This window comes from Microcaecilia unicolor, chromosome 10 (genome assembly GCF_901765095.1).
Source record: "Microcaecilia unicolor chromosome 10, aMicUni1.1, whole genome shotgun sequence".
Classification (NCBI taxonomy): Eukaryota; Metazoa; Chordata; class Amphibia; order Gymnophiona; family Siphonopidae; genus Microcaecilia; species Microcaecilia unicolor.
In genome coordinates this window covers 97,979,216-98,001,908 of record NC_044040.1, presented here as the reverse complement: position 1 = coordinate 98,001,908, position 22,693 = coordinate 97,979,216, and the positions used below count along the sequence as shown (strand labels likewise).

General features: G+C 44.8%; 1 protein-coding gene across 1 annotated transcript in view; it reads right to left on the bottom strand.

Annotated features, from left to right (window-relative positions):
* LOC115478317 (pseudouridine-5'-phosphate glycosidase-like) overlaps positions 1-22,693 on the bottom strand; it is a 770,820-nt gene that overhangs the window by 331,468 nt on the left and 416,659 nt on the right. The window contains exon 8 of the mRNA XM_030215622.1: positions 968-1,088. Coding sequence (XP_030071482.1) covers positions 968-1,088 — 121 coding nt within the window. The remainder of the gene's footprint in view (positions 1-967; positions 1,089-22,693) is intronic.

Genomic DNA, 22,693 nt, shown 5'->3' with positions numbered 1-22,693 from the left:
ACTAGACTCTAAGAGTCCTCTGAAAAGGACGGCCACGTGCTAGAAGTCATGTGTGCTGGCCCCCCCTGGGGGGGCTGGCAAGAGGGGAATGTAGAAATATGCTGTCCCTTGCTCTCAGTGAAATACAGGCCAATGGCTCAGGCTAAGAACTAGGCCTGTGAAAATCAAATATCATCTCTGACACAAAATACATTTCACTGCAGCAAAAGCTGAAGTGATTTCCCAGAGAGCTGACAGGGGAGGGGGGGTTCTGCTCTGTCAACAATGCTAGGACTGGCACCTGCGAGAAGTCATGAGCGAAGATGTTTTGGCTAACGGAAGATAGCAGTAGGTCAGGTGCAAGTAGGATGAGGACAACCAAAAGGGGGGCTAGAGGAAGGCTTGGGAACATGTGAAGTCATTCTTATCAACTGATAAGGGCCAAAGAGTTCTGGTGAGAAAGTTAGGGTCCATTGGAATGAATAGAGTCAGAAGGGTATAAAAAGGGCAGTCTGAAGGGTATCGGGAGAGAAGGCTGAAGAGAGAGGACAGACTGCACCTGCTGTGTGAACCGTGGTCCCATCATGTTCCAGAGATGAACACCTAATTGCCTGTACTACTTTGAGTGAGATGGTTTAATAAAGACTACATTATTATATCCTCATAATCCTGGGTGTCTTACTGATCATGTAGCTTGTTAGTTCTCAGACTGTGTAAAGCAGTAATGAGCAAATACAAGGTCAGAGTAATTAAGTATTTTAAGGGAATATGCAGTCCTTTTCAGGGTAGTAAAAATCCCATTGCTTCCGCTGCCCAAACCGCTCCGACAGACCCAGTTATATTCACCATATATGTGGCTGTATTATCCTGCCTGTATTTGGAGAACAGTTGGTATAACAATTCTTATGGTTTCATATATAGAGAGTATACAATGTTTATATATACAGAAAATAATGCTTTAGTCTCTTATTTCTATGTTTGGTCTTACCTGGCTTCCTGCAAAGCTTGTTGGACAGCTTCTTCAATTATGTGACTGATCGTGGTATATTCTTTGGGTATCGGAACTGCAAGGAGTACTCCGCAACCTAAACCCAGCTCCAGGGAACTGGCTGAGAAAGATGTGACTAATGTTAGGACTGTGACTTTCTAAATGGAACAAAAGGAGTAGTGCAGAATAATATTTATATATTATTGTCAGTATGTATATTATTGTATAAGATACTTCACACAGTAACAATCCAGCTGATATTCAAAACAATTTAGCGGGCAGGAGAAGCTCCCGCCCATTTAAATAATTTGTCTGTGGCTAAACGCCGATATTCAGCAGCACTTACCTGGTTAGCGCTGCTGGATATTCATGGTAGGCGCCCGTGCCAAAATTGACTAACTTGTGAGATTTCCAGGGACGGAGCTAGCACTTATGCAGTTAAGTGCCAATATTCAGCCTTTGACCACATAACATAATCACTTAAATTGGACTACATAAATAGCAGTCCTATCTTGAAGCGGTTCAGATTATGCAGTCAAGGGCTGAATATTGCACTTAACTGCATAAGCTTTAGTGGCCAAACTATAACCGGATATTCAATGCCACTGCCCAGACATGGCTCAGCATTGAATATCCAGGAATATATATACCCAGCGGAGGGTAACAAATTAGATTGTGAGCCCTCCTGGGACAGAGAAATATCCAGAGTACCTGAATGTAACTCACCTTGAGCTACTACTGAAAAAGGTGTCAGCAAAATCTAAATAAATAAATAAATAAAGGTGATATTTATTCATACCTGTTAATTTCCTTTCTATGAATCCTGCTATACCAGGCCCGACTAATGGGTTAAATCTCCTTACCAGCAAATGGAGATAGAGATACTGATCTATTCTAGTGACATCACCAGCATAAGGTCTGGTGCAGTCTGGAATTCTCTAGTATAATACTTTCAAAGGAGGAGTATCTTGCCACACACTAATTTAGAGACATCATTGATACCACTGAAGCACACATTATGAAAATACAAATACAAACAGATATCTACAAAACCCTAAGAGAGTTCAGGCTAAGCCCAAACGATATCCCTTTCACTGATCTAGGAAGAGTCAAGGAAAAGAAATTAATGGGAATGAATACATTTCACTTTTCTTATTATCCAGATAAACCAGTCCAGACCAGGGCCAGATTAACACTATATTGGGCCCAGTGGCGTTCCTAGCCTCGACGACACCCGGGGCGGATCGCCGATGTGCCCCCCCCCCGGGTGCAGCGCGCCCCCCCCCCCCGGCGAAATGACACCCCCCAGGGTGCAAGCCGCTAGGGGGGAGGTGCCGCGGCGCGCGCCTGTCGGCTGCAAGTTCAAATCTCTACGCTAAATTCTCTCGTTTGCTGCAGCTCCCTCCCTCTGCCCCGGAACAGGACCTGTTCCGGGGCAGAGGGAGGGAGCTGCAGCGAACGAGAGAATTTAGCATAGGGATTCTAACTCGCAGCCAACAGGCGCGCGCCACGGCAGCCCCCAGCGGCGTGCACCCGGGGCGGACTGCCCCCACCGCCCCCCCTTGGTACGCCACTGATTAGGCCCTAGGCAAATCATAGGAGCCAACTTTTCAAAATTATTGGGGGTGCTAAGCCCAATGGAAATAACCCCTCCCTGGACCCATACAAGGAATTTGCTCAGTATTGGGGGTGCTCAAGCACCCACAGCACCCACAGAGTCGGCTCCTATGAGGCAAATTATATATTTGTGGACCCCCCTATCAGGGACCCCATTCCCCACCATCATTTCACCTCTCCAGAAGTAGCAGGGAAAAGTGCACAGCCTAGCTGTGGGTATGATAGCAGTAATAATTAGTCAGTGAGCATGGGGACTATGCAAGCACATGCTTTGAATGGAGAGGCTTAATGGGTAAAGATGGAGAGCTGCCAAGTTACCCAGGGGCCCTTTTACAAAGGTGCGCTGAAAAATGGCCTGCGGTAGTGTAGACACATGTTTTCGGCGTGCACAGAATCATTTTTCAGCGCACCTGTAAAAAATGCCTTCTTTAAATTTTTGCCGAAAATGGACATGTGGCAAAATGAAAATTGCCATTTTAGGTCTGAGATCCTACCACCAGCCATTGACCTAGCAGTAAGGTCTCACACGGTAACCGGGTGGTAATGGTCTACACATATACAATGCTGATTACTGTCCGCATGTCAGAAAATACAAATATTTTCCAGTGTGCATAGCGAACGTACATCAAAAATAAATTACCACAAGGGGCACGCGGTAGCCCAGCCGTAACTCAAAACTGATGCATGTTGGCCGCGTATAGGCACCTACACAGTTTAGTAAAAGGACCCCCCAGTTCCAGGAGGGAAATTCTGAGCTAGTCCTAGATTTCTACAACCCTATCCTGGTACATTATGAGACCCGAAGTGCTGATTTCAATTGGTGGTATCAGAAACTATAAATAGAATACTGAATTGAGAGATAAGTTCAAAAACAGGACCGGCTAAAACGTCTCCCTTTGGGACCTGGGTAACTTGGCAGCTCTGCAGCAAGGAAGCAAAACAAGTCATTTTCACTCTCTATTGCTTCTGATACAAACCACAGATTCCAAGGATGGAATGCCTGAAAGAGTGAGATTTATGGGCAATGTGTTCCAAGATATAAATTTACAATGTTTTGTGTTTGAAAAAAGTTTCAATGCTTCTGAAAGAATATAGTGAACTGCCAAATTACCCTGGCACTACTCTACTAAGCTTGTACAATACAAAACAAAAAAATGTAGTAGAGAATTCTCTCGGAGTAACTTTGTACCATTCATATATTGTTTAGGGTGGAGTCTCATATAATCACCACGGCTGGTTTCACTTCACTCCCACCGTGAACCTCTGCCTGTGTATATTACTAATCCTAGACTCTTCCCCCAACCTGCCTATGCTGCAATAACTATCACATTTACTCTTAACCTTGCATAAGCATATATCATCAGTCGCTACATGACACTCATCTGTTTGAACCTGTCAGGGCCGCCGAGAGGGGGGGACGGGGGACAAAATTCCCCGGGCCCGGGCCTCCAGGGGGACCCAGCGCCGCATGTCCTTTGCATGCATAGGCGCCGAGTCCGTAGGTGCTCGCCCGTCCCTCCCTCTTCTTACCTCGTTCTTCTCAAACCATCTCTTCACACACTTTAGGTTTTTCCTTAAATTACAAATATGCATACTTGAGACCTTTTCACAGTTTCTCCATTAGAGCTAAACAAATATTTTCATCACACTCAATTAATTAATTCTAAAATCCCTTTCATCTTTCTGCAGTCCCATTAACTGTTAAGCCTCTTTATGCTTGCACTACCAACCATTCGTCTGTGGTCAGTCCAGTTCATTCACTACTGTAGAAAAAAATTTGACAATTTGTACCCTTTAGGCACCCACTAACATTACTTTCATTAAAGGTCACGCACCATGAATGAAATTTCTTCCCCAAATTTAATATCTACACCCAAGACACACATAATATCTCTCTGGCTAAACTAAAATATTTTCTTTCACCCTTAACCCAGTGATTTAGGGTCACTTTCACACCTATGCAAGCAGCCCAGCCCAGCACATCTGATCTATTTGACTGCCTTTGCTCTTCTGAGTAACAGACAGAAGAGATGTTTCCTATGAGAAACTGATTCGGCTTGAACATCTGATACAATTTAACCAATCAGGTCATCCATTTAGAACCTTCATTTTTTTTTCTCTCTCACACAAACCCCTCCATTTTGGTTTAAAGTTTTCCCATAGAAAACAATGGGGAAAATACAGTTTTATATATTTTTGTGAGGAAACAAACACAAATTCCCAACCAAAGCACCATGTTAATCAAGCACTACTATACCTACACTCCTATGTTCGTACAATTTAAAAATGCACATTTTTCTCAAATAAAACCATTTAGAATGTTCCAAAACTACTTGATATACCTTAGAATAATTTAACACTTTCTAAACCACCTCTGTTGAGAAATTTTCACAAAAACCCACCATAAGGTTTCCCCAGATCACCCTGTGGTTTTTTTTTTACATTTGTACCTGCACTTTCCCACTCATCGCATGCTATGGAGGGTTAAGTGACTTACCCAGAGTCACAAGGAGCTGCCTGTGCCGGGAATTGAACTCAGTTCCTCAGGACCAAAATCCACCACCCTAACCACTAGGCCACTCCTCCACTCTCTCTACTAAAATTAGTTTTACCCAAATTTAAACCTTCTAGCACAGGGTAACCATATGGCTCCAGAAAAAGGAGGACGGATTGAGCCAGCCGGGTTTTACTTCCATTGCTTTCCATTGAAAGCAATGGAAGTAAAACCCGGCTGGCTCAATTACTTCCACTGAAAGCAATGGAAGTAAAACCCGGCTGGCTCAATTACTTCCACTGAAAGCAATGGAAGTAAAACCCGGCTGGCTCAATCCGTCCTCCTTTTTTCTGGAGCCATATGGTAACCCTAGAATCTAGCACCCTCTGAGATTCTCAATAACCCATAATGACTACTAAAATTTTTATAAAATTAACTCCTCAAGTCTCAGGGCTGCATTTCCAAAAAGAAAAACGTTTTTTCAGGTCACCAGACTCCTTATTTTGTTCCCTAGGGTCTCTACATCAGGTGACCACCTTTTCTTCAGGTCCCAATGGACCCCTGGCGATCCCAGACACCAGCAACTGAGAACCGCAAAACTCACAGAACTTCGGCTGGGCAGGCTAAAAAATTGAGCCCCCCCCCTCCCCCGGCTCCATTTTGGGTATAGTCGCATCCCCGGAGTGCTATTGCACATGTGCAAAATTTTGCGCATGCTCTGAGGTCCCACCTAGGCCAAGACCAGCCATTTGCCTATGTGCTCAGGCCCTGGAAAACCTCATTCCCAGGTCGGACAGAGCTGAAAGCAGTCACATCTTTGGCGACTTCCCTCCAGAGCACCTCTTAATGCTCCAGAGCACTGCAGCACCACCAGCCCTGACCACCAAAGAAACCCTGGCAACCAATGAAAAGGAGTGGGCCAGCAGCGGCTTGAAAATGGAGCGGATGGCCACAGGACCAAATCCCCAGGTAAATAAAATAAAATTTATAATAAACCCCTTAGAGGGTTACAATATATGAGAGTTAGCCCCCAAAAGAATAATATACAAACAAGGAAATTTCAAATTAAAACTAGCACCAAGATGCAGAATTTGAGGTTTAATAACTAAGAGTTCCTCTTGTCTCTTCTGTGTTTCTAGAAAGATCAGGGAACATATGAATTGATGATTCCATAAACAGAGTATTCATATGTCTAAAGTATAAATGCAATACAAGATTATGGTCAGGCTCAAGTGCAAATGTTACCAGCGTTGTTGTTCTCTGCATGATGACTTCTAAAGATGAATCTAAAAAGCCAGTCAAAACCATGGAGGCCTGGTCTCCCATCTCACCTCCAATGGCCCTCAGTGTAACTTTCAAAGCCCAAATAAATATTGGGTTCTCACTAACGAAGGTAGTTATTGTTGGCCCATACCCAATATTTCCACAAAATATTTTCTGACTCAGGGGCGTAGCCAGACAACAGATTTTGGGTGGGCCTAGGCAAGAAGTGGGTGGGCAACAAGTGTTCTCCCTCCCCCCCATCACCACCAAAAATATCTCAGCTAGTGGGAAAATGCTTCTTTCCACCTTGGCAATCTGTAGCAGGCGTGCACTGAAAACTGAGCATGTGCAGGTGCTAGTATTGTGGAAAGTAGCATTTTCGTTAACATCAGGGGAAACTCTTCAGCTGGTGGAGCTTTGGATCCCCACCAGCTACCGCTAAATGTGTGCTACTGTTGGGTGGGCCTGAGCCCGAAGAGGGTGGGCCCTGGCCCACCCAGGCCCACCTGTGGCTATGCCACTGTTCTGACTATGTCCAAAGGGACTACTATAGGGGACCTGGGGAAATTCAATAAAAGCAAATTATTTTTCTTCAATTGATTGTCCACAGATTTCATTTTCTGACACCAAGGGGAGAGACTACTTTCAACGAAATGAAGACACTGTTCAAGGAGAGACTGCATCATTTGAGACAAATAAGTGTCCCTGCAAGACAAGGCTTGTATCGCTTTGCTCTATGGCTGAAGAAATGGCACTCAGATACCTGTTTTCAGGGTGAGATCCTTCATTAAAGAGTCCATTGGAGGTTCAAATGTCATTGACGATCAGATTAAGGTCTCACTGCTGAAGAATAAGCCAGAGCAGGAGCCCAATTTGCTGCACCCCAATGCAAAAACTGTACATGTCTGCCTTAGCTGCCAGGAACTTCCTATGGACTTTGCCTCAGAAACACAATAGCACCACTACCTGTACCTTCAGAGAGCTGAAGACCAAACCTTTCTCCAGGCCTCCCTACAAGAACTCCAGCACATCTGGAACCTGCACTCTCCAGAAATAAAGTTTACATCCTGTGCACCAATTCTCAAAAACCTGCCAGACTCAAACACAGGCCACGAATGCAAACAACCTCCAAGCTTTAAGAAAAGTGTAAAGGACTGAAGCCAAATAGACCCAGATGTAACGTACTACATCTCAAGGGCCAAGCCATAAGCCAAAAGGGATCAGGATCCTCCATGACTACTAAGCCCCATCTTAGGAGTCCCTGACCCTTCAGTAGTGGGAGCAGGGGCCCTGCCAGCTCACGTACCAAGGATGGAGGGGCCAGTTTGAGGTAATCAGAAGTCAGCAGTCCAGCAGTGAGAGGGGTGCTATCCAGTCTTTTGAATCGAGTGTCAAATGCATGATTATCTCCCAGTTTGTGAGCGGTTATATGTGTGTGCCCAATGCACAGAGCTCCTAGCTCCAGTGGTGTGCTGGAGCCGGCTCGCACGAGCTTGTTGTTAAATTTTACTGATTTTTGCAAGCCGGTTGTTGGAGTCAGGCAGCGAGCACACAAGCATCTGTTGTTTTTTTTCTCCTCCTCTCTCCCTCCTCCCCCAGCCCCAGCATACCTCATCATGTCGTCCCTTATGTTCATCATCCCCCCCTCACCAATACCTGACCAACCCGGAGCCTTTTCTCTGCCGGATCCCACCCACAGGAAGTTAAATCAGTGGGGCTGTACACTACTCGGCAGAGACAAGGCTCCAGGTAGACCAGGCACTGCATGAAACAAAGAAATTGAAGCTGTTTAGGTTAGTCTGATTCCCCCTCCCGCGCTGCCCTTAAACCCAAAACAAAATCAAGCAAACTTATGAGCTGCTGCATCCATGTTGACATTCTTTATTGTTGATAGCATTTTAATTCAATCTCGCTTATATTTTCAAACATGCCAGCTTTGGCAGCATACAGATGTACACAGAGGTCAGAGAAGTTTAGTAATGGAATAACTTTTCATAGAGTAGTAATTTGTTATAAATCCTAATCAGTGTGTCATTTAGAGGGGCTGGTTATAGGGACACCCTAGCATGTATTATATTTGTGCAGAGATCTTTTTTTCTCCTGGTAAAGGGCCATTAAAACAGATGTCATATTATAAGGATCAGGTGCTCCACATTCAGAGTTTCTATTTATTTATTTATTTATTTACTTATTTATGACATTTAACCCTGTTATTGGTGCAGAGATTTTTTTTCTCCTGGTAATGGGCTTCTAAAACAGGCATCATGTTATGGGAATCAGGTTCTCAATGCTCAGAGTTTCTATCTATTTATTTACTTATTTATGGCATTTTATCCCACGTTAAACTTGAATTAGATTGGAACCTGGAAGCATTAAAAAAAAAAATTCCCGGAAAGTGTAATGCATGACCCCCCCCCCCCCCCCAGCTCTCTCCCTGGGTATAGCCAGCTCTGCAATTTGGGGGGGGGGGGGGCGCAGAGTTGGATCGGGGAGAGAGCCTGTTGTTAAAAATTTACCAGCACACCACTGCCTAGCTCTCAGAGACCGGGTCCATTCTTTTCAGGCTAGAGTAGCAGACTTGGTGGAGCTGAGGGAGACAGAGAGGTACATAGAGGAGACCTACAGGGATGTTGTACAGAAGTTCCACCTCCAGTCTGGTAGCCCCTGTGCTACCTTGCAGGAGGGAGGTCTCCTAGAAGGAGAGCATCACCCTGGTGAAATAGGAAGTACTCCTGTAGCCAGGACCTGCCCACCAGGTGCTGGCTACATGGGGATTCGATCATTAGGCATATAGATAGCTGAGAGGTTGGTGAACGTGAAGATGGGCTGGTGACTTCCTTGCCTGGTGCGAAGGTGGCAGACCTCACGTGTCACCTAGATAGGATTTTATATAGTGCTGGGGAGGAGTCGGCTGTCTTGGTACATGTGGGTACCAATGACATAGGAAAATGTGGGAGAGAGGTTCTGGAAGCCAAATTTAGGCTCTTAGGTAGAAAGCTCAAACCCAGAACCTCTAGCGTAGCATTTTCTGAAGTGCTACTCATTCCACGCGCAGGGCCCAAGGGACAGGCAGAACTCCAGAGTCTCAATGCGTGGATGAGATGATGGTGCAGGGAGGAGGGTTTCAGATTTGTTAGGAACTGGGCAACATTCTGGGGAAGGGGGAGCCTATTCCAAAAGGATGGGCTCCACCTTAACCAGGGTGGGACCAGGCTGCTGGCATCGGCATTTAAAAAGGAGATAGAGCAGCTTTTAAACTAGAAACTGGGGGAAGGCCTACAGTCGCTCAAAAGCGCATGGTTTGGAATAAGGTACCTTTCAAAGATATTACCAAAACAGGGAAGATAGGGTATCCCGATAATAAGGATGCAAAAGAGACCATAGTAGACAGGTGTCCTTAAATAAAAATAAAAATCAGACTAAAGATTGCAAATTAATACTGTCATGTACTGAGCATGATGATGTAAATAGGAACAACAAACAGAGTTTGAAATGTCTATATGCAAAAGCCAGAAGCCTAAGGAATAAGATGGGAGAGTTAGAATACATTGCACTAAATGAAAAATTAGATATAATAGGCATCTCTGAGACCTGGTGGAAGGAGGATAACCAGTGGGACACTGTCATACCGGGGTACAAATTATATCGTAGTGATAGGGTGGATCGAATTGGTGGAGGGGTAGCATTGTATGTTAAGGAGGGCCTTGAATCAAATAGATTGAATATTCTGCAACAAACAAAACACATCTTGGAATCCTTATGGATTGAAGTTCCATGTGTAAAGGGGAAAAGGACAGTGATAGGAGTGTACTACCGTTCGCTTGGCCAGGATGAACAGACGGATATAAAAATGTTATCAGAAATTAGGGATGCTAACAAACTGGGCAACACAATAATAATGGGTGATTTCAATTACTCTGATATTGACTGCATAAATATAACATAAGGGCATGCTAGGGAGGTAAAATTCCTTGACGAAATCAAGGACTGCTTTATGGAGCAGCTGGTACAGGAGCCAAAAAGAGAAGGAAAAATTCTAGACCTGGTCCTTAGTGGAGCATATGACCTGGTGTGGGAGCTAATGGTGCTAGGGCCGCTTGATAACAGTGATCATAATATGATCAGATTTGATATTAGCTTTGGAGTAAGTATACGCAGGAAATCAAATATGTTAGCGTCTAACTTTCAAAAAGGAAACTATGATAAAATGAGAAGAACGGTGAAAAAAAAAACTTAGAGAAGCGGCTATGAGGGTCAAAAATTTACATCAGGCATGGATGCTGTTCAAAAATACCATCCTGGAAGCCCAGGCCAAATATATTCCACATATTAAAAAAGGAGGAAGGAAGACCAAACAACAGCCAGTATGGTTAAAAAGTGAGGTGAAGGAAGCTTAGGACCTTACGAGACTGGGAGACTGGGCGTCTAAATGGCAGATGACGTTTAATGTGAGCAAGTGCAAAGTGATGCACGTGGGAAAGAGGAACCTGAATTATAGCTACATAATGCAAGGTTCCACGTTAGGAGTCACCGACCAAGAAAGGGATCTAGGTGTCGTTGTTGATGATACGTTGAAACCTTCTGCTCAGTGTGCTGCAGTGGCTAAGAAAGCAAATAGAATGTTAGGTATTATTAGGAAAGGAATGGAAAGCAAAAGTGAGGACATTATAATGCCTTTGTATTGGTGCATGGTGCGACTGCACCTCGAATATTGTGTTCAATTCTGGTCACTGCATCTCAAAAAAGATATAGTGGAATTAGAAAAGGTGTAGAGAAGGGCGACAAAAATGATAAAGGGGATGGGACTACTTCCCTATGAGGAAAGGCTAAAGCGGCTAGGGCTCTCCAGCTTGGAGAAAAGACGACTGAGGGGAGATATGATAGAGGTCCTTAAAATAATGAGTCCCATCCCCTGCATCATCTTTGTCACCCTTCTCTGCACCTTTCCCAATTCCACTATGTCTTTTTTGAGATGCGGCGACCAGAATTTAACACAATACTCGAGGTGCACCCTTGGAATTCTGCTGCAAAACCATTAGGTCAAAGCACAGTGCTACCCAGCAATCCACCAGGTGCTGGAAGGCAGAGGAGCTCAGCTCCCACTTCACTAGGTCCAGAGCATTCTGACTAAGGAAGTCCACCTGTACATTCTCTTTTCCTGATATGTACACTGCCAAGATAGCTGCCAGATGAGATTCAGCCCAACTGTAAATCCATTCAGCCTTCAAGACCACCAATGCACGCCAAGTTCCCCTTTGCTTGTCGATGTATGCTATCGCAATGGCATTGTCCAACATCACCTGAAGTGCCTTTCAGGTCAACAGGGAGAGGAACTCCTATAGTTCTAGGTGAATGGCCATCGCCTCCAGGCAATTAATGGACCAGGTCAACTCCATCTAGGACCACTGACCTTGTATGATCTGGTCAAGGCAGTGGGCTCACTACCCCTGGAGGCCTGTATCATAGGTCAACACTATCCATTTGGGGGGTCCAGAGGAACCCCCTTGAGCAGATGGTGGGGATTATCCCAAGCCAGACTTTAGTACAGAGTCCTGGAAGGGGGAGATGTACCTCAAAATCCTAAGACCAAGGAGCAAAACAAGGGAGCAATGGCTTCTGGAGCAAGCGTATATGAACCCTTTCTCATGGTACTACCTCCAGGGTTGCTGCCATGGACTCATGGAGCTGCAATAATCCCAGTTCTAAGAGACCTCTTGATCACATTAGGCCCAATTTTCAGACCACAGGAGTTGGCCTGGCTAACTCCTGTGGTCAGCATTGAGCCTGGGTACTCAATGCCAGGCTATTTCCAGTGACCAGCATTGAATATCTAGTTTATTTTAGCCTGGTTCAAACTTAATTGGTCAAACAATATTTAGTGCTGGCCAATTAAGTTTGAACTGGCCAAATATATTCCAGGTATTCACACGGCCAAATATAGCAGCCAAACTTGCACTGAAATTGGCAGATAGCCAGTTAAATTGCACAATATAACTGGTTAGCTAGCCACTAACTGTGAATTTTCATCAGATCATGGCTGGCCATGTCCCGCTGAAAATTCATGGGATTAAATGTTTTTGAATATCAAAGGGATAGTTCTTACTCTGACTACAGATTGAGAACGTGCTCAAGGGGAAGGAGCACAGTCTCCTGCCTGATGTTGAAGTGAACTCTATGATACTCCAGGTCCAGAGAGGAAGTCAGCTGACTCTTGATATAATTCACTACCCAGCCCAGGCAAATTACTTCACTGTAGCTGCCCTTGAGCCCACCACAGAGTTGGCATGGATCAGCAAGTACAAATGCACTCAGATCCTCTGTCTGCGAAGATGTGCCACCATGACCTTGGAAAAGGTCTGGGATGCTACTGACAGTCTGAAAGGAAGAGCCTTCAACTGGAAGTCTCTGCCCAAGACGCAGAGAGCGCTTATGAGTCTCCTGATGGTAATATGGATCCACCCCAGGATATTGAGGGAGCTCAGAGAGGTTCTGGCGGGTCCTCTTAAAGATTTGTTTAATAAATCCTTGGAGACGGGAGAGCAAGGGCGTGGCTAAGGGTGGGCCCAGGCCCACTCAATCATAGTTCAAGCCCACCCAGTTTCTCTTGATGTTCCAATCGGGATTCAGTGTAGTCTTGGTTCCAGTCCAAGCAGCAGGCAGCTCTCAGCAGTGGCGTACCGAGGGTGGGGCGGTCTGCCCCAGGTGCAGGTCATTAGGGGGTGCTGCCATCCATGGACATCTTCCCTCCTCCCCCAACTGGTACGGTGTTGCTGCGCGTACGTCTTCACCCCCCCCCCCCCCGACTGGTGCGGTGCTGCATGGCATGTCCCATCTCCCCCCTCACCCCCAACTAGTGCGGTATCGCTCTCCCCCTTCCTCACTCGCCCCACTCTGCTTTTCTTTAAACTTCGAGGCCTCCGGCAGCATCAGCAATGTGAGCACTGCCTTCAGCCAGCCCTGGAAGCATTCGCTGTACTGCGTCCCGCCTATACAGGAAGCAGTATAGAGGAGGCTTCCGGGGTAGGCAGAAGGCAGCTTGGAGGCATGCAGAAGCGGAACAGGCATGGAGTGAGGAGGGCATTACTGCACTAGTCGGGTGGGGGACGGAGGGAGAGTGATTCCAGCCAGACCGAAGGGAAAGGAGGGTGGGGAGAGGAGAATGTGATGCCAGCTCTAAGGGGAGAGGGGGTGGAGAGAGGGATGCCAGACCCAAGGGAAAAGAGTGTTGGAGAGAGGAAGGAAAGCAATGACAGGGGAATGGGAAAAAGGGGGGTGGAGAAAGGAGTGAGAGTGATGCCAGACCAAAGAGAAGCAAGAGGGGGAGGGGAGAGAAAGGTGGGACGCATGAGGGAGAGGAGACTGGGAAAAAGCTGGATCTGGGGAGGGGGAGAACGAGATGCAGTACTATGAAGTAGGGGAGAGAAGAGGGAGAGAGATACTGGCCCCTGGGTGGGAGTGCAGGAGAGAGAGAGAGAGAAAGAAGGGTGAGGAACATGGGAAGGGGACACAGAGAGCAGATTCTGAACATGGGGGGGAACAGGGATGAGAACACAGAGAGCAAATGCTGAACACAGGGGGAATAGGGACAGGGACACAGAGGGGAGGTTATGGATAGGAGAGATAGTGAGTCAGAGAAAATGACAGTGGACATGGAGAGAAAAAAGTAAAATAGGAGATAAGCAGAAGATGGATATGGATGGAGTACATAGAGAGGAGAAATAAAGATGGAGAGGGGGGAGAGATACTGGAATGAATCATGTAAAAAGGAGAGAGGGAGACAGACAGGATAGAAGGGAAAGAAAAGGCAGGCAGTGGATGGAGGAGGCAGACAAAGCTGGCAGACACCATATGCAAAGGGGGAAAGGGCAGACAGTGGATGGAAGGGGAAGAAAGCAGACACGCTGGATGAAAGGGAGAGAGAAAGAGAACAGATGCTGGATGGAAGGGAGAGAGTGAAGAGAAGACAAGGAAAGCAGAAACCAGAGACAACAAAGGTAGAAAAAAGATTTATTTATTTACTTGCCTTAGAATAAAGTAGTATTGTAGCTGTGGTGATAAATAGAAAATGAAAATAAGGTGATATGTTTGTTGGACTATTTTAATACATTTTTGTCCAACTTTCAGAGACCAAAACCTCCATCCTTAGGACAGGACCATAACAGCAGTATACTGTACTGACCTGAGGAAGGAGGTTTTGGCCTCTGAAAGCTAATTGAAAAAGTATTAGTCCAATAAAATGGTATTATCTTATTTTCTATGTTTTGTTTTATTTCTTTTTTTAATTTGTAAAGTGTTGATTGGTATTTGTCAGTTTTTTCAAATTTACTTCGGTTATCTTTATATTTTGCACAGTACTAGAAGACATGCATCACTGTTTCTGTGGTGTTGCATTGTATGCGGAATCTGGCCTCTTGGGGGATCAGTTTAATTTTTGTCTACATGTTTCTATTTTAGTTTGTGGTTACTTATGCTATAATTGGTGAGGATGTATCTGTGTTCTATGTTTGTGAAAAAGACATGGTTTTCTGTTGGCAGGATCATTTTGACTAATGTCTTGTTTAGTTTTTACAATGGGTGTATTGATGTTCTAGTGCTCACTGCAATGTTTAAGATGCTGCCTTTCCTAGGTACATGTTGTGTGACTCATGGATTATTAGTAAAAATAATATTTTCATATAGAGGAGGCCCTGGGTGTCAAATACGCTAGGTATGCCACTGGCTCTCATTTCTATATTTTAAAATGTTTGTTATAAAGCAATGTTTGAAGGATATATGCCATGGCTGTTATATTGCAGGATCTTGTCATGAGATGTTTTCCATTATTGCAGACTTAAGTCTGGTCAAGTTTAAGATATGGGATAATGTAACTGGTTGTTTTTTTCATTATGTATGTTTGTGGTTTATATTGATGCAGAATACTTACAAATCCATCATCAAGTGTATTCCAAGGCATTATTTTGTAGTGTCCCAAGAAACACTTCTTATATGCACAGTGCCCACCCATATTAGTTCTGGGCCCACCCAAAATGGTGGGTCTGGCTATGCCACTGCGGGAGAGGTTCCATGGGATTGGAGAACAGCGGATGTGGTCCCTCGTCACAAAACTGGTGATAGGGAAGAAGCTGGAAACTACAGGCCGGTAAGCCTCACTTCAGTTGTTGGAAAAGTAATGGAAGCGATGCTGAAGGAAAGTATAGTGAATTTCTTGGAAACCAATAAGTTGCAAGATCCGAGACAACATGGTTTTACCAAAGGTAAATCGTGCCAAATGAATCTCATTGAATTCTTTGACTGGGTGACCAGAGAAATGAATCAAGAACGTGCTATAGATGTAATCTACTTAGATTTCAACAAAGCTTTTGACACGGTTCCCCACAGGAGGCTCTTGAATAAACTTGACAGGTTAAAGATAGGACCCAATGAGGTGAACTGTATTAGGAACTGGTTGACAGACAGATGCCAGAGGGTGGTGGGTAATGGAATTCACTTGGATGAGAGAAAGGTGAGTAGTGGAGTGCCTCAGGGATCAGTGCTGGGGCCGATTCTGTTCAATATATTTGCGAGTGACATTGCCAAAGGGTTAGAAGGTAAAGTTTGCCTTTTTGCAGATGATACCAAGATTTGTAACAGAGTGGACACCCTGGAGGGAATGGAAAACATGAAAAAGGATCTGCAGAAGCTAGAAGAATGGTCTAAAGTTTGGCAATTAAACTTTAATGCAAACAAATGCAAAGTGAAGCACTTAGGGAGTAGAAATCCACGGGAGACGTATATGTTAGGCAGTGAGAGTCTGATATTTACAGACAGGGAGAAGGATCTTGGGTGATAGTATCTGAGGATCTGAAGGCGACGAAACAGTGTGACAAGGTGGTGGCCGTAGCCAGAAGGTTGGTAGGCTGTATAGAGAGGTGTGACCAGCAAAAGAAAGGAGGTGTTGATGCCCCTGTCAGAGGCGTAGCCAGGTTTTGATCTCAGGGGGAGCAGACTTTTATAAAATAGGCGCCGGTTGGGGTCAGCTAGACAGCAGTGTCTGTGTTGCTCAAGGGCTGTTGCAGGCACTGATTAATACAGGCTGTCTCTGTTGCATCCTGCCTACAAGGAAACAGTAAGTTACATCAGGAGGCAGGATGCAGAAGAGGTCCCTGGACTGTCCAGAGCAGGCAACCTGTCTTCTTAACTACTAGCACACACATTTATTCCACTGCTAGACACCTTGTTAACATTAGAGTAGCCATACTGGGTCAGACCAATGGTCCATCTAGCCCATTATCCTGTTTCCAACAATGGCCAACCCAGGTCACAAGCACCTGGCAGAACCCAAATTGTGACAACATTCCACGATAACAATCTAATACAAAATAGGGAGCCACAAAAGAAAAATAAAAACAACAAAAATTGAAATAGAGACCCCCTCCTCTCTGCCCAAGGAAGCCAGACTCTATAAACAGTGCAATACTGGTAAAAAAGAAACAGAAATGCATTTTCTCCTGTACTTTGCAAAATAAAAATTGAAAAAAATATACCTTTTACAAAACAAGTATTTGTATTTTCAAATGTAAGCCACATTTAATCCAACTTTGCTTGAGATAAAGTCGGCCTTATTTTCAAAAGTGATGGGCGCCCATATTTCGACCCAAATCGGGAGATGGGCGCCCATCTTGCAAAGGCGCCCAAATCGGTATAATCGAAAGCCGATTTTGGGCGTCTTCAACTTCAATCTGTCACGGAAACGAGCAAAGTTGACAGGGCGTGTCGGAGGTATGGTGAAGGCGGGACTGGGATGTGTTTATCGGCCAAGGAGAGATGGGCGCCCTTGGCCGATAATCGAAAAAAGAAAGGCATTTTTAGCGCGAATGTAGGTCACTTTTTTTAGACCCTTTTTTTCACAAACAAGTCCCAAAAAAGTGCCCTAAATGACCAGATAACCACTGGAGGGAATTGGGGATGACCACCCCTGACTCCCCCAGTGGTCACTAACCCCCTCCCACCAAAAAAAAAACTTTAACAACTTTTTTTTCCAGCCTGTATGCCAGCCTCAAATGCCATGCCCAGCTCCATCACAGCAGTATGCAGGTCCCTGGAGCAGTTGTTAGTGGGTGCAGTGGACGTCAGCCAGGTGGACCCAGGCCCACCCCCCCCCCCTACCTGTTACACTTGTGGTGGTAAATGGGAGCCCTCCAAACCACCCCCCCAAACCCACTGTACCCACATTTAGGTGCCCCCCTTCAGCCATAAGGGCTATGGTAATGGTGTAGAGTTGTGGGCAGTGGGTTTTGGGGGGATTTCAGGGGCTCAGCACCCAAAGGAAGGGAGCTATGGAGTTGGGAGGTATTTTACCTTTTTTTAAAATTGTTACAAGTGCCCCCTAGGGTGCCCGGTTGGTGTCCTGGCATGTGAGGGGGACCAGTGCACTACGAATCCTGGCCCCTCCCATGACCAAATGCCTTGGATTTGTTCGTTTTTGAGCTGGGCGTCTTCAGTTTCCATTATCGCTGAAAAATGAAACCGCCCACCTCAAATCTGCACAAATCCAATGCATTTATCTGGCACAAACCGTATTATCGAAAAAAAAGATGGGCGTCCATTTTTTTCGAAAATACGGTCTATCCTGCCCCTTCACGTACCCGTTCTCGGACATAGACACTGTATAATTATGGTACAGCCAGAGACCCCCCCCACTGGAATGGTGGCGGGCCCAGTCATAGAGCTCAGGCCATTACAGACCTTGGCTGAGTCAGAAATCTGATGGCTGACAACTCTGGGAGCTTACTGGAAAAGTATGGCCTAGTTTGTAGCCCGGATTGAGGCCTAAATAAGCTAAATTAGGAAAAGTTAAGTCAATAGATATGGAAACAAAATGGAGGATTTCAGCACAAAATGGAAGCTGTGTCTGTTACAAAGTGGAATTTTCTCTAATGTAAGTTAGAAAAACAAGTTGAGAAATGAGACTTTCCTGTGAGCAGGATTGTGGTCAGCCATGGTGTGAGAAAGGAAAGGTGTAGCTGGATGCAGGGTCTTGCTTAATATTTGTGGTCAAGCGAGCTAAAGACAAAACCATGGTAGCAAGATAGAAGCTACTCATTAGCATGAGCCAATCAGTGACAACCATGACATTAGCATAGATCCAATCAGGTATATTTACTGTCATATTATCCATATCCTGAGGGCACCTATAAAAATCAGGTTATTTCCTGGTTTAAGTTAGAGAGAGAAGGGTTGGCACTCTCTCTCTCCAAGGGAAACCAATGTGTCCAGCAGAATTGACAAATTACCTAATTGCTTTCCCTTGTAAAACCTCTAATTGGTAAGAGAAATTATAAAAGATTAGGAACTAATTAATACCTGTTTGCAGCTGGATTATTATATTCCTATAACTAATTGATTGTACGTGCCTGTTGTCAATCACTTATTTGACTTGTACCTTGGCAAATAAACTCCTCATTCCAAATGATGATTTGTGGGCTTCACTTAATGATGAAAGGCTGTAAGTATAAATGCTTTTGCTGTATCAGGCTGTCTTTCACTGCATTGTATAACCTGTGACATAAATCCAGTTTGTCATAAGGCTGGTATCTTTTCCTTAGACCTAACATCTCTCTTAGTGGCAATTCCTTTTAGAACTTCACAACTCCTTGATTACCCCAGCACTAGTGCTATTTAGAGATGGAGTCAGATTAAGGTCACTCCAGCCTTCTTGGGGGGCTCTGGACCCCTAAATTCACAACAACACCCATGGAGATGGGCGTTCGCGTTCGATTATGCCCCTCTGTGTGATATAAATGTGTAAAAAAAAAAAAATCCTTTATCCTCCACTTTTTAAGACACTGACTATCCTGCTGGATAGTGATGGTACAAAGAAAGCAAGTTTGGTCCAGTGAAGACTAACTCAAAATAACCTGTTCCTTAGATGGGCCTTAGTATTACCATTATTAAAAACGCGACCATACCATGCCTCTATGGCTATGTTCCACTAATGTTAAATGATTAACTGGATTTCTTGAAAGGATTATATAAACGTAGGATGCAAGACTAGTGACACAAATATACATTTATTTATTCAATATCACAATTCCTCATGCACAGCCACAAAACAACGTTTTAGGGTGGATAGTGTTCCTTTTATTATCAACCAGATAGAGATAAGAGTTTTCAGTTTTGGCACAGTCATCACAAGCAAAAAATATAAGAAAACCAATGGACTGCATTAGGGGCTTATAGCCCATTTATGTTTAGACAAAAGAGATCTGATGAAACAAAATATTTCTTTTTATTTTGACTTATAAAACCACTTGCCCCTGAGACACATTCAAAACAGAATAATCCATTTGTGTATCTAAAAGAAAGTTCTACAAAATAGATGATGTGATTCCATGTGCCCCAATGAAAGGAGAGTTTAATTCTACTTTCATTTAATTTCAATATATTCTATCACCTTTAAAACACCAGGCTTCCCAAGGCAGATTACAACAACAGTTAAGATGAACCCATCAGGAAACAGGATATCCTCACTGAAATCTGGACATCTGTATTGTATAGAACAAGAACAGTGAAGAAAAATGAGCTCAACCTATAGAGTTTATAATTGCGGTTTCTACCGGCTACAATATTTTTTGAAGCTGTTTTAGTGATATTCAATTGTTATTTCTTTTCTCCTCCCGCTTTTAAGGCACTGCCTATCTAACTGAAACAGCTTTAGACTTGCTACAGATGGGCCAACAATAAAAAATGACAAGGTGGAGGCAGCAGCTCATAAGTTTGCTTGCTTTGTTTCGAGTGAACGGCAATGACGGCTGCGCGGGGGAGAGGAAACAGATTAACCAAACCGGCTTACTTGCTTACAATGGACTAAATAGGCTCACTTCCACTCCTATTAAAACCTCCTTGGGCAGCTCTTTTTCCCTTCTCCACCCCCTCCCCGAGTCTTACATCTTTCGCGTTTTGCCCATAGCCTCTCTACAGTCCGCGTGGTCATTTTCAGTGCCCTGAAGCGTTCTCAGTCCGGCACTGGCGATTCAGATAGTCAGCCTTCTTGCCAGCGTTGGGGCCTCTCCTCAGGCGCGTCCCGCCTACTGTAATACAGCATCCTGTTTTCCGCAGAGGTAGGACGCGCCTGAGGAGAAGTCCCGATGCTGGCAAGAACGCTATCTGAATCGCCGGTGCAGGACGGAGAACTCTTCAGGGCTGTAAAAATGGCCACGCGGATGGGAGAGGCAGAAGAGACATGAGAAGCTCGCAAGGGAGGGAAGAGGACAGAGGTAGAGAACGATATTGGCATGTGGCGGCAGCGGCGCATAGGTGCCATTTTTTCTAAAAGTCTGTTTGGGGGAGCAACCGGTCTCCCTGTGCCCCACCTAGCTACGCCACTGGCCCCTGTACAAGTCGTTGGTGAGGCCCCACCTGAAGTATTGTGTTCAGTTTTGGAGGCCTTATCTTGCAAAGGATGTAAAAAGAATTGAAGCGGTGCAAAGAAAAGCTACAAAAATGGTATGGGATTTGTGTTACAAGACGTATGAGGAGAGACTTGCTGACCTGAACATGTATGCCCTGGAGGAAAGGAGAAACAGGGGTGATATGATACAGACGTTCAAATATTGGAAAGGTATTAATCTGCAAACAAATCTTTTCCGGAGACGGGAAGGCAGTAGAACTAGAGAACATGAAATGAGGTTGAAGGGGGGCAGACTCAAGAAAAATGTCAGGAAGTATTTTTTCATGGAGAGAGTGATGGATACTTGGAATGCCCTCCCGCAGGAAGTGGTGATGAAAACGGTAACGGAATTAAAAAATGCGTGGGATAAACATAAAGGAATCCTGTTCAGAAGGAATGAATCCTCAGAAGCTTAGCAGATTGGGTGGCAGCACTGGTGGTTGGTTTGCGGGGCTAGTGTTTGGGAGGCGGAGCTAGTGCTGGGCAGACTTCTATAGTCTGTGCCCTGAAAATGGCAGATACAAATCAAGGTCAGGTATACATATAAAGTAGCACATATGAGTTTATCTTGTTGGGCAGACTGGATGGACCGCACAGATCTTTCTCTGCCATCTTCTACTATGTAACCATGGATGCAGACCTTCTCCATATCCATGGAGATCAGATATTCACCTGTCCTCTTTAAGGCTAATACTGACCGCAGAGTTTCCATACAGAAATGTGGAACCCAGAGGAAGGCACTGACCCCCTTGAGATTCAGAATGGGTCTGTCAGAACTGCCCTTTTTGGGGACCATGAATTAGATGGAATATCTCCCCCACCCCTGTTCTTGACAGGGAACCAGCTCCACCAACGCCAGTTAAAGCAATCACTAGAGGATGAACAGGGAGAGCTTGCTGCCCATCTACACCACCGCAGTGGCGTAGCCAGAAGGCAATTTTTGGGTGGGCCAACAGGTTGGATGGGTGGGCACTACCCCCCCCCCCCACACGTCCAGAACCTCTCCCTTCCCTTCAGCCTGCTCCCCTTTGTCTTCCTCACCCCCCCCCCCCACACACATGTCCAGAACCTCTCCCTTCCCTTCAGCCCCCTCCCCTTGCAGGGCGAGCAGACCACTGTCTTCCTCACCCTCTCCCACCCCCGCCGCAGCGCTTGTATTCAACGTTATTGGCGCTGCCTCCGAGGGTTCGATACAGCATCAATACATTCAGTTTATTTGACTTCACTTGTTTATTAACACATGCGCAACATATTCCTTTCTCCTGAATGGAAATCTTAAAAGGTATTTTTATTATCTCATTTCTCTCTGTCACACCTCAATGCTGCATTAGGGTCATTTACACAAGCACAGCTGAGATCTTACTGGAAAGCACTGCCTAATTTAAGCATACTCATTAAAACGATGATTGAAGATCATTTTAAAGAAGCCAAAATTGAAAATAAGGCATCCAAGAGGCAAAACTATTTATCGATTTCCCCTAAGATTCGAATTCTTATTGCGATAAAATCTAGCCACTATCATGGATAGAGTTTTAGACGAGGATACGGGGCTGACCTGAACTATTATAGGAAATTAAAAAAGAGAGAAAGAAATTGGGCTTCAGCAGCTCAAAAAGAAACGGAGAAGCCAGCTAACTTAATTAAGGGCCAGATGCACTCAGCATTATTCTCGAGTCTAGACACTACGGGAAATCGCATTAGTACAGCTGGCTTTTAAGTAAGTGTCAGGAATCATAAGTAGAGCGTTTTTGTTCAACAGCATGACCACCGGTCCCCATCACAATTCAAATGAAAAATAAAACTTAATAGCCTGCCATAAAAATGTGGAAATGCCTGTGGACTTACTGGAATGTAGCTGAGTTGTTTTGGTACCGTTACATCTAAAAGCAGTCTCTGTCTGGGCACTGCTAAACAAGGCTCCAGT